Source organism: Pseudopipra pipra, chromosome 5 (genome assembly GCF_036250125.1).
Source record: "Pseudopipra pipra isolate bDixPip1 chromosome 5, bDixPip1.hap1, whole genome shotgun sequence".
Lineage (NCBI taxonomy): Eukaryota > Metazoa > Chordata > Aves > Passeriformes > Pipridae > Pseudopipra > Pseudopipra pipra.
The window spans coordinates 65,586,090-65,598,180 of NC_087553.1; the positions used below are offsets into that span (position 1 = coordinate 65,586,090).

At 33.6% G+C, this 12,091-nt stretch overlaps 1 protein-coding gene across 7 annotated transcripts in view; it reads right to left on the reverse strand.

The window, feature by feature from the left end:
- The window catches only part of CACNA2D1 (calcium voltage-gated channel auxiliary subunit alpha2delta 1), a 376,639-nt gene that overhangs the window by 25,722 nt on the left and 338,826 nt on the right, over window positions 1-12,091 (reverse strand). For 3 of the 7 annotated variants that reach the window (XM_064656439.1, XM_064656437.1, XM_064656436.1), the window contains 7 exons: window positions 9,564-9,625; window positions 7,302-7,378; window positions 5,358-5,418; window positions 3,554-3,651; window positions 1,708-1,792; window positions 1,442-1,504; window positions 345-448 (listed from right to left, as the gene is read on the reverse strand). In XM_064656439.1, the coding sequence (XP_064512509.1) occupies window positions 345-448; window positions 1,442-1,504; window positions 1,708-1,792; window positions 3,554-3,651; window positions 5,358-5,418; window positions 7,302-7,378; window positions 9,564-9,625 (550 nt within the window). Of the gene's footprint in view, window positions 1-344; window positions 449-1,441; window positions 1,505-1,707; window positions 1,793-3,553; window positions 3,652-5,357; window positions 5,419-6,038; window positions 6,116-7,286; window positions 7,379-9,563; window positions 9,626-12,091 lie in introns of those variants that run through there. The other 4 variants (XM_064656438.1, XM_064656435.1, XM_064656433.1 and 1 more) reach the window with 2 other exon arrangements.

Sequence of the window (12,091 nt, forward strand, 5' to 3'; positions counted from 1 at the left end):
TTATTGTCTCTGAGTGTAATTTTATTTCACTTCCTTTTAAAATAATTCTGCTAAAGTATCTCTGTAAAAAAGTGTTTCAATATGTTAAATGAACACCAGTACTCTGGATATTTTCAACTTCATTAATTCTGAGTATACAGGGCCACTGGAGTTGATGAAAAATTATAATGACCCTTGTTTGGTGCCCTCCTAGCTGCCTGTTCCTCAAAAGGGTATTGTCCCAAGATTTCTTTCCTTATGAAGTGTCCCACTTGCATCTTTTGTCAATGACCTCGACTGGTATGGAAAACTTCCACTTATATTGGACTAGCTAGCTCTAACATTTTGAAACAGTGATGACTTACTGTTGTAATATGGAGCTGTGAAAATATAGTTGTTATTATCTAAACTCCTTTTATAGAAGCTGACTTCATAAGTTTCAGCATTTTCCAACCAATCTTCTCCTGCCCTAAATACAAAAAAATGTTAGTGATCAAAAAAGACAGAATCTCATTAAAGTTGTGCTGCAGGTTATTTTCTTTTAATGTTTCACAGTTGGAAAAAATGTCAGATTCATTCTTCTAGTCCTCAGATTTTGTCAGTTTTCACCAGTTAACTGGCAGGTGTCATTATTTAAAAACAAAACAAAACAAAACAAAAAACTTTCGGAAAAAAAAAGAAAATAGTATTCTTGGAACAATATGAATTCTGTCTCATCACTTTTAGATATATAGAGTCAAATATAACTGCAACACTATTTACAAGAAAATCTAAACCAACTTTTACAGCACATGCTATCTCTTAAGCTTAATCCTAAAAGATTTAATATCATTAATAACCCCAAAATAGGAAAGAAACTGACCTGAGGAGTAAAATTTATTGTTATTTTCACATTTGGGGGAAACACAGAATAAACCAAGAAAACAGATAAATCTACCATTTACCAGTATGTCTCTACTGGTGCCTTCACTATTCCCAGTTACTCATGGGGGTGTGTAGTTTATTATAAATCCAATTTTGCATTCATTTTTTGTCCTCTGGTAATGATACATTTTTCTCTCTTGAAGTCCCTGGACCATTTGGCCTGATCTTATTTTAAAAAAAAATAAATCACCTGTTACTTTCCAGTATTTGCAGCCTGCCAAACAACTGGGTGCTTGGGAGTAATTAGGGATTAGCAGGGCCCCACTGCTACTACAAGGGCATTGCCTTTATTGCTGTTCTACACTGATTAGAAACTTGGATTGCAAGGACCTGTCATGAAAATAATGTTACCAATCAGTTTGAAGCAGTGACACAGGTAAAATCAAAGAAAAACAAGACATTCCATTCATTTCCTAACTATCAGTACAGATTAGACTGTAGGAGACTGTAGTTTTTCATTCAATAAATCCACTATTTAACATTCTACCCTTTCATATTTCAAAATTATCATATTATACTATTTTATAATAATTCTTACCTTTTGGGGAATACTCTAGTAATTCCACCATCTGTAACAACAAATTGTGCAACAACTCCATCACTGTAAAAAAATAAGATTTAAAATGAAAACTGACTGAAATTCTGACAAGTTCCTATGTCATTAAAGTGCATAATTGTGAATTAAATACCTATTCTTTGTAAACATTAACTGCATATCTGTACATACACTCAGATGTATATTATTTTAAAATCAAACTTTGAAATGCATTAAAAAAAATCACAGTCAATAAAAAGAATACTTACAGAGACAGTTTACTCCAATAATTTCGGGCAAGTTCATCTGTAAATCCTGCATCCAGCAAAACTCTAATGACCATATCGGTATTACCTATCAAAAGAGTTAAGACACTCATCTGAAACCATATGAGATGGAGTTTCATTAAAAGGCTAAAATGAAATTCTGAGTTGTCTAGTCACAAAATTTGGACTATTTCTATTAGACATACTGGCCAACTTCAAATTACATCAATTAATTAGTGTGAAATAGATTGCTCTCACACTGTTGAATTCACATACACATTTCCTTTATTGTATCCTAAAAAACTTATCCTTGTGTAATAGGAATAAGCAAGGTGATAAGGGTATAGTTCCCAGCTTTGCAAAACCTCTATGTTAAATCTGGAAATATTTTTAAAGCATGTTTTTATTAAAACACTTTTTATCTTCTTACAGGGATGTCATGTTTAAATTTCTTTAAAAAGATGGTTTGAAGTCAGTGCTTTGCAAGTATCTTCTTCAATACACTTTGGAAGAGAAAGTTCTTATAGTATATAGATTATTCCTTTTGAAAAGCATTTTTAGCTTTTAGTGTTATTCATTCCTTTAGCTAACACTGTTTTCTTGTTAGGGAGACTATTTTTAAAGTAACTTAATTATTAGGGAAAAAAAGAAGAAAAAAACCCAATTTTGACATGTATTCCAAAATGAAATATAGAAATATGTAGATAAAATTTTGGAAAAATTACTTATTAAGCCCTGTTGTATACTACAATATCACTAAATGTGTCCTCAATATTTACTTATATAGGTAGTGAATATTAAATTAGAATTTTTATTTATTAACTGCTTTAGTCATTGGAGGTGAACACTTTCATTTTCAATGCTGAGTCAAGGGATTCAAACAAAATTTCAGTCAGTCAGCAATGTGTCAATGAATAAGATCACTCTACTAAAAATACATCAAACACCTACACATACACACAAAAATAGCCTTTTGTGAAAAGATCTCATATCTAAGTGCACATTCCTCCAGTTACATGGTCTAACAGAGAGGTCCTTTCTGAATTGATCAGTGATCCCTGACAGAAACATGTTAAAAAAACCTGGGGAATGCAAGACAAAAAAAAAAAAAAAGTTTATTCCAACTATTTATAAATTACTAATAATGCTAAACAGATGTATGTGTGCAAAACCAAATCCAAACATCAAATTTTTCACGAGAACAAGACTTTAATACTTTACTGATGGTTCATTCAAAAGTTTATTCTAAACACTTAAGGCCCTATTTCAAAAAGGTTAAGGCCTTATTTCAAAACATGAATCCCAAAGCCCAGGGTCACCACTGCAGCAGTTACATGGGTCTGTGGTCTTGAGCTATTCAAGCCCGAGTGAGATCTCTTTAACCAATTGGTGAACCAGTAATAGAACCTCCTTATCTTTTGTTCTAGTTGTTAGCTATTTTGGTTCTGGACTCCTTTACTTAGTTTGGAATAAAATGATAAGAAAGCAGACTGAAGATTTCATTACAAGAGTTTGAGTCAATTTGGGACTTTGGCTTGTACGCTGAAGTGAAAAAATATAAATTCAAAATATTTGGAGTGTATTAAAAAGAATCAGTAGTTAATTGATGCTTGAACAGAATGCTGAGAGGAATTATGGAAAACACTGGATGCAAAATGCCCTGAAAACTTTCTTAAATAGAGCCAAAAACTTGCAAACTAATTTTACAATCTCTACCTTGGATAGAAAATCCTGACACCAGATATATTTCTACTAAAAAACCAAACCCACAGGATTTGAGCATGACCTCTCATTTAGTAGAAAGTATTTTTCTAAGGAAAACTTTCAGTGAATTGAGAAGCATACTTACATGATGAACTGCCTGGAGTATTTCTGTCTATAAATTCATTGAAATTTAATAGAAATTCAGTGTTGTTTTCTGTTTTTTTTACATCATTACAGTATTCTCTGAAAAAACAACAGAATATCAGCCTTCTCAGATTTGTTCCCTTTGCTACTAAAGCAGACAATTCTAAAGCCCAGCAGGATTGCACTACTATGATGAGGAAGCTACCACTACTGTGCCAATTGACTGCCACATTCGATAATGAATAACAACTGTAACAATTATTTCAGGCATTACAGGAAATAAGGTGTTCAAGTGCCTGTCTAAATCTGATTTAGAGGAAAACTGCATGTATGAAATAGGGCATAGTTTCCCAGAAAAAACTCAGGACTATGAAATTAGGAGATCATAATCTGTAAACTAAATATAAAAATGCCCAGTGAATTTAAACAGCTCCTAGGTTAAACTGTACTGGAAAGTACAGAGCCTGCTGGTGAAACATAGTCACTTCATGCTCAACTAAGGCCAGATCTATGAACCTATTACCCATAGGACTCGGAAGAAGTATTAAAGGCAGTTTTAATAAACATAAACATATAAACACTCTTTGTTTTGACATATGCAAAACAGATAAACCGTAAACTATTCTTTATACCATGTAATAAAACACTATATCATTAGGTAATTCACTCAATGCAAGCAAGCAAAATAAAAGTAACTGGGTATTTTGGAATTAAACATTGGATGGTGAGTGGCGTTAAACAACTTTAATTAAAATGTAGAGAGTATTTAGCAGTCAAGCAGAGGGCTCTCTTTTTTAAATGAGCTTTTAATATTTAATGAATTTTACTAACAAAAGAAGTATGTTCAAGTATTTTATATGACTAAGATGTCTTATTACCCTTTATTTATGTTACCACGATCCTGAAATACTATAGGCAGACTTTGCCTTACTATACCAATATTCACATTTAAACAGAACCACATATCAAACTTACTTTGTTGATGTAGGACAGCCTAACAACTAGGGATTTGTTGGAAACTGCTAACTGGTACAACTGACTATCAATAACCTCAGTCTTTCAGAAAAATAAATTAAACAGTTAAGCTGAGATACATTTTAAGATAGAAGAATTTTACATACCATCAATCTAGTCATGGAAATCAATCTATTAATTGAAATTTAAATGTATACAGAAAATTATCAGATAAGTAAGGAATGCAAAAATTCTCAACCGATCTTAACTGTACAGCATTTCCTTTATATATCATAACTGTCTTTTAGACAAACAATTTTTAAAAACTGTTTATCATACTAGGTTTCCCTTGCAAACATAAATTTAAAAGGGCAACAAGGTCCATACAATTTCACATAAAAAGCCCCAGGGAACTAATTAATTTAATCAATTTTCAATCACTTAATAATTTTTATGTTCAATTAATCAAAAATTAACTCATCCTTAAGTGATAGAGAGCTTTGAAACCCTTTGTCTTGAAGCTGGGAAACATCTTGGCATAGGTATTATGGAACTTATTTTAAAAATGAGAGCCTAAGGTACAAAGTTGTAAAATCTTAAAAGTCAGAACCATAAGAAATGAACACACATGTATAAGTTTTCCATTAAAACATCTATATCAGATTTTACATCTCTCTTTGATTGATATAAACAGGAATCAGAGCCTGAAGATGCTATTTACTTTCCAGCAAGAAGATAGACAATTTTTTACCAAAATGAAACTTTATTGGTCAAGTCTGTATTTTTTATGTGCCATTAATCTGATCAAATGCCTATTTGCTGAAATAATACTTATTGGGAAATTAACTAACCTTGGTGCTATAAACGTATAGCCAGCTTCATCAAAATGTTCAAGCTTCAGTGTTTCTGAAACTACAAAGATGAAGAGTAAACACCAAGTAAGTGAACTAGGACTTTTGCCATCATTTCTCTTCTCAAATTATTAGGTTAACTTTTGCATGCATCCATGAATTTAGAAAGAAATGTTTATTTTGGGACACCTTCCTACTAATATACTGTGTGCGTCTCAGTATTTCACAGTATAGGAGGCAATTATCTTATATACAACAGACATCTGGAAACAAGAAGATATATCTAACAATTTGTTTAAAGGGGACGTTTAATTAGCATGACAACATGAAAACATATGAGATGTTTTCATTAGAATTACAATCCGATACAAAGAAATATTTGGGACATAATTTGTTAGAAAATGAAGAAAAATGCTCCTACTATTTTCTGCAATACAGTTTAAAAACTTCTATTGTATTAACATCACTGTCAATCCCACTGAAAATAATGGTTTTAATAGCTGATATCACTGAACATTGATAGGACCAGACAAAGAAGGATTAGAGATCAGCAACATATTGAAATGTGCATGAAAACAGAAAAATACTTTTTTTCCCCTTTCTATTGCTATGGTACCCAATGATTATGGAGAAAATCCTGAGGTGAGTAATACAGAGGAGAATATCCAGTAGGAATAGGAATATAAGTGAAAAATATCAACTGCAGTAAACAGAAGGAAATTGAGCAACAAGAATATACTTGCCCTTTTTGGTTGTGACTATCCATCAGAAAGAGAAAGCAGGGAAACAGAAAAAAACAGGGTAAAGCACAAGGGGTCACAAACCAATATTTTATTCAAACAGCCCCTTGAATAAAAATATTGTACATAGATAGATCAAAGGTTCAATTTACATACAGCTATAGTCTGGAAAAAAAAGGACAAACATCTCTGAAGACTGAAGAATATGCCCTTCTCACTTATTTCTCAGTACCTTCTATATACTGTGGCTATTTCAAGGGTCTGTTTTGCAGGTTATATTGATATAAGTGCAAAACCAGAAGATCTAATCCATCAAGATAACCATATTCTTTCCTTAAAACTTTAATTTTAAACTGCTTACTATTGGATAAAGTTACAAAATAAATCACTGATTATTAAAAAGTTGCCATATCCGACTTCATATGCAGGAGGCAATGGTAGAGGAAAGTGATATAGTGCTACCAAGTTTTCTCTAAACTAACAGTATTTATGTCTGTCAGAGTTTCATTGTGCTTTTCTAACTTTCTATTTAACTACATACTTTTTCTAAGTATAATGTTAAAAGGCTGTGATAGGTTCTATTTCATGTACTATCTAGACTACATATAATAAACAAATAGCATTTCAATATTGACAAGTGTAATTTCTAGCTATCTCTCCAGAATTGGTAAATGGCTTGAAATTAGTCTAATCTAAAACCAGAATACAAACGTCCACTAAAACTATATGTAAAATGCAAAATAAAAGCCTAACTGCAAGCCAAACCACACAGGGCTTTCACGTTGCTTTATTCCTACAGGCAGCAGAGGTCATCTGCTAAATATTATATCATAATTAAAATACAAAAATGCTTTATTATCGTAGTCTATATCACTACATTTTGCTAATAGAAAAGAAAAAAAACCGGTATCCAGACCCTTAAAATGACAGCAACAGAGGATACACAAAGCAATGATTCTATAGGCACAGAGCAAGGAGGAAGGGATTGTCAGTGGAACTGGGGTACCTGCACATATTCTATTTTTATAGAATATTTCTTGCACCTTGAATGTTAGAATGGATTAGAATCATTGCTGCAGATTTTGGGTACATCATGATAACATCAGTGAATTCCACAAAAGTTATGAATTTCAAACATTGCTTTTTAAGTGAATCTGAGACTTGGCAATACTAGACAAAAACAGGGAACCTTCACAGTACTTACATTTGGCTTGAGTTATTTGTTCTTCTATTTTGGCTTTAATATAGTAAAAGCTGTATGATGGTAACACCAATGCCAAGCTGCAATAGAAATTAGACAAGTAAAGCAATTATGTTATTTCCAGCAGTTTTCCACTTTCAGCTTCTCTGTGTTTTGAAAGCAATTAATAAATTTGGAGATTGGATCATTATGAGATGAGATGAGATGGTCACACAGTGACATACCAGCCTCACACTTTGTAAGAGACATGAGTAGGTTTATGTCAGTCCTGAGCTTCCCTGTATTTACTTTCATCCTTATTTATATTTTTAAGCATAAATGCATTTTTTAACAGATAGGTAAGGAATTTCCAAATAATTGCAAATAAAAAAAAATAAATTATTTCTTGTATTTCCCTCTGACACATTTAACATCCCAGTGTAACATGTCACAGTGATCGCTGACTGCAAAGACATCATTTAGTACTGCACAGATTTGCACACATAATATAATGAGAGAATCTCCTTCCACTAATAAAGCAACTATCAATATTCATTAGAAAATGCATCTGGCAATACTTGAATTCACATTACAGTCAAGATCCAAAATATGTTTTTAATCATGCAGTCACCACTAATAACTTTTGAGCATAATTGTGTAATATCATTTTAAGACTTGCAGAGATTTGCCACATATTTTCTTTTAGATTATATTTATTTTTGTTCAAAACATATAAGACTATTTGCAGCTAAATTCAATATATATGTAGAAGAGTTCAGGTCTAAAAAGGTATGTAAAGGACAGAAAGTATGAGTAATCATTAAATAGGTATCATCATCTGCCAGGTTGCATCCTTAATTTTCGCACTTGGATTTCATCCGTGCAGAACTGCAACAGTTTCTAATGGATACCTGCAGAAATTAACATTAAAAAAGTTTTACAATTGAGCCATAAAGGAGCTGACCTTTAATGGCACATTTGCCATTTAAACAGAATGTGAGTGAGATTGCTGAATATTTAGTGATAGCCTTCTACCAATTCTCCTCTAGGGAAATCAGTGGCAGTTTACCTGTCATTAACAGCTACTGCTAGCAGAAATTGCTAATTAAAATCTATAATTTTATGTTTAATAGGTTTTCTGTAACGATACTCCATGGATTTATTGCTGTACCTCATGCCAGGGAGCTCAGGAGGAACCAAGAAGTCATATAAATCAAATGTATTTCTCTAAAGATTGCTAGATGGCAGTCTGATAAAAAACTTCATTTTCTCACAGCATATAAAGATAGAGGCAGTTCAACAGAAAAATGGGATGGTGACTAAAAGATCCTAGGTTTACATTCTCTTGTTAAAACTGATTTGTTTGTTTTTATATACAAAGTAATGTTTGCATTCTTAGTGACTGTAACCTGGGATCCAACTTGGCTGAGGACTGCTGTAATTCACCACAACAAAAACAGACTTCTGGTAAAAATTTGACTCAATATTTGTACCATGAAGTTTTGAACTAGAGTAGTTTAACTTTTCTGGGACTTGGTAAACCCTAACTTGTTTTGGATAATGTAGAGTTTCTACACTCTTTCTAATGTTACAGAGCTGTGTGTTTAAATGATCTTGAAATAATATACAGCGCCAGTGTTGCATTCGGGGGGGATGTTTTTACCCATTATTTCATTTTATCCTTCTGCCATTGACCAGGTAATTTTTACATACAAAGCAGAATCCATGCTAATTAGTTAAACTTGTCAAAAATAGATTCAGATTTCAGAGATAACCAGTAGCACAGCTCCTGCTCCTAAGGTCCCATATGAAAGTTAAAAAGATCATGTTAGAAGCAATGACTGTGACTGAAAAGTGTTTACATAAAAGAGGTCACATTTTTTTATTTAGACCAAAACATTGCATCTTTCTTTTTAATACATATATTAAAGCAGGAACATGGAGATAGCGTAAAGAAAAGTTGAAATAAGAGGGGGAATCTAACAGAAAGTATACAAGAATCAAAGCATACTGTGATACAGCAAGTAGGAGGAAAAGTGATTCTTAACATCAATTATAAATAATGTTTTTTCCTACATAAATCTCAAAAATTGGACAAAAAATGAGGTTCTAGTCCTTAGAGCAACAAGGAAATCTGTAAAGGAACCCAGAAAATCCTACAGGCCTGGATACAAAGATCATCTTGTCCTGATTTAGCTAGTATAGAAAATGTAATGCTGAAAATATTAACCAAAATAATCCAAAAGAACATTAAACTAAGCAAAGGAAGTCAGTTTAGTGAGTTACCTGTAATCAGTGCCATTCACAGCAGTCCATGTATATGTTCTGTTTCCTTTATCAATATACCTCTATAAAGAAATATTAGTAAAAAAATAAATTTTTAAACTCTGGATCTTCAACAAGTATGACCTTTCTTTAAGAAATACAGTGTTAAATTAAAGAAAAATCTGTTGGATTTGTATTAATTTTTTTGCTAAAAGCATGAGTTGAGCTGCAGCTCCTTTTCTTAAATATTTTCCAAACTTATATTTTGCAAAAGAATCAACTATATAATTTTTATTGAACATTAATGGAATGCAAATTTAAACAAAACCAGACACACATGACCTATAATTTTCCCTTTAAAATTCATTACCCAGACATATGCAAACCTTTTTCTATGTGATTTCAATTCAATAAAAAAAAAATTATCTCTTTTATGGAACATTTTGCAGTTAAACTACAAATAGAAAAAAAAAAATGACCAAAAAACCCCCAAAACTCAGTTGAAAAAAGGCTTACCTACAAAATCTTTAACATCAAAAAACACCCAGTGCCTGTGCTTTCATGTACTGGCAGTACTGGCTAAATGCATTTAAATTTGAATCATAATTATAGGCACAGCTAGGTAATCTTGATTGTACAGACACCCTATGCTAAACTTACATGTGTTTCTAATCTTGTTAAAAGGGCCTTGGATTTGGGAAAAAAACAAACACTGAAGCAAATGTTTATTTTTAAATAACTTAATACATTAGAATAAGCTTTACCATTTGTTTTCTTGTGGTATGAAAAATAGTGTCATATCACAGTCCCACAGTTCCCCATAGATTTAATCATGAATCCACCTGGTTGACATTGTTTTACTCGGTTTTTCACTTTGAAAACTATAATTTTATGCCAGCTGCAACATATTATATCATTATTTTACAATCAGAGTTTTGTAAGTATGCCAGCAATGAAGACTATACAGCTGTTGGACTGAAACATTACAAACATTGGTGAAAGGTACCACAGGTATATCTCTGCCCTCTTTCTTTCCCTGTGGTAAAAGGACAGTGAGAAAACAACCATGGTTGTGGAAAAGAAATGTCTTATTTGACTTATAAATCGAAATCTTCTCATTACCTGATGACTGCTTTTCAGTACAGAATGACAGTGTGAATAATTTAATAGCAATTTTGGAAAGAAAATCAAAAAAGGATAAAAGAAAAACAGAAAAAAAGATGTATATATCAGTGTCTAATGCCCTGATATATTTCACATTTAAGGTAAAAAGATGGCTGAAGAGATTCCTATCCAAGCCTACTTATATTCAATGATGTGCCCATACTATTACTTCAGCTTAAGACTAAGTAGACATTTGAACCTAGTGCTGGCAGTCCCTCCAAATCGGGCACAGGGTCATGGGTCACACAGCAGGTATCTCCACAAAAGAAAAGCAGTGCTCAAGGTGGGAAGGAAGGAAGAGAAGAACTGGGCTGTTTTAAAATCCTTTCGTGAGCATGCTTGAAAGCGAATTGGTTGAGACCTTCCTTCAAAGGTAACCCATCACACGTCCTCATACATCAGCTCCCATTTACCTTTGCCTACTTCATTATTGAGTGGTCTGAGATCATCTCATCCCCAGCTATCTCTGCCAAAGAACCCACACATGTTATTGCAGCTTTTGTGACCCTTTGGTTTTCACTACTGCCCACCCCGGCTGCCAAATGTGGCAATGCTTTTGTTCCTATGGCATCTTCTCTGTTAGTTGGAAAGCCCCTGAGGCCTTGGGAGACTTCAGCGCACCCCACCCACACTTGCTACAAGTCCAGTCTCTATGCTGTAGTATGAAGTCATCTCCCAAGACACTGCTGGGGCCAGCTGCAATACAAAAGGAAAGCAATGCAAACTTAAACCAAAAAGCAAAACAAAAAGAGCATAAATTTGAAGCCTGAAGACTACAACTGTCAGTTCAGAGCAACCGACCACATCAGCCCTTTTTATAAGAAAATATATGAAGCTATCAAGTGCTAAGTGATGCATGGCTCATGCATGGCCTGTGGTTTAAAGCAGTTTTATTCTGGTTCTAGCAGCCTGGAGCTGGGAGGGTGCAATGGCCTGAAGCAGTCATCATTGCCAGCCAGCTCTGGCTGCTCCCTTCTCTCAGAGAGGTCTGGGTAGAGCAAAAAATCTTGGGCCATGATGCAAGGGAAGGTGAGGGTAATTAATTTCATTGGCACTTGAAGCATCTGGGATCAAAAGGCTTGGGATATTCTATTCAAACACAGATTGTGGTCTGGGCCGTGTGTAACTGGCACATTCTCACGCACCCAGGGATGTTACATTCCTCCCTCCTGCCCTGGTGCTGTAACTGACTTCAGCATTTGCAATGCTTCCCTCTCTCCCTCTTTGGACAAAGAATTGCAGGACCTACTGTTTCAGGTCTTTTGTATCACAAAGCCTGAGAAATGTAAGAGCAGCCTGAAATCTCTTCAACATGTTTGCCATTAAAGCAATTTCTTGTACAACCCTAACCATGTTATTGTATTTTTGCGACCTTCTAACCCTCC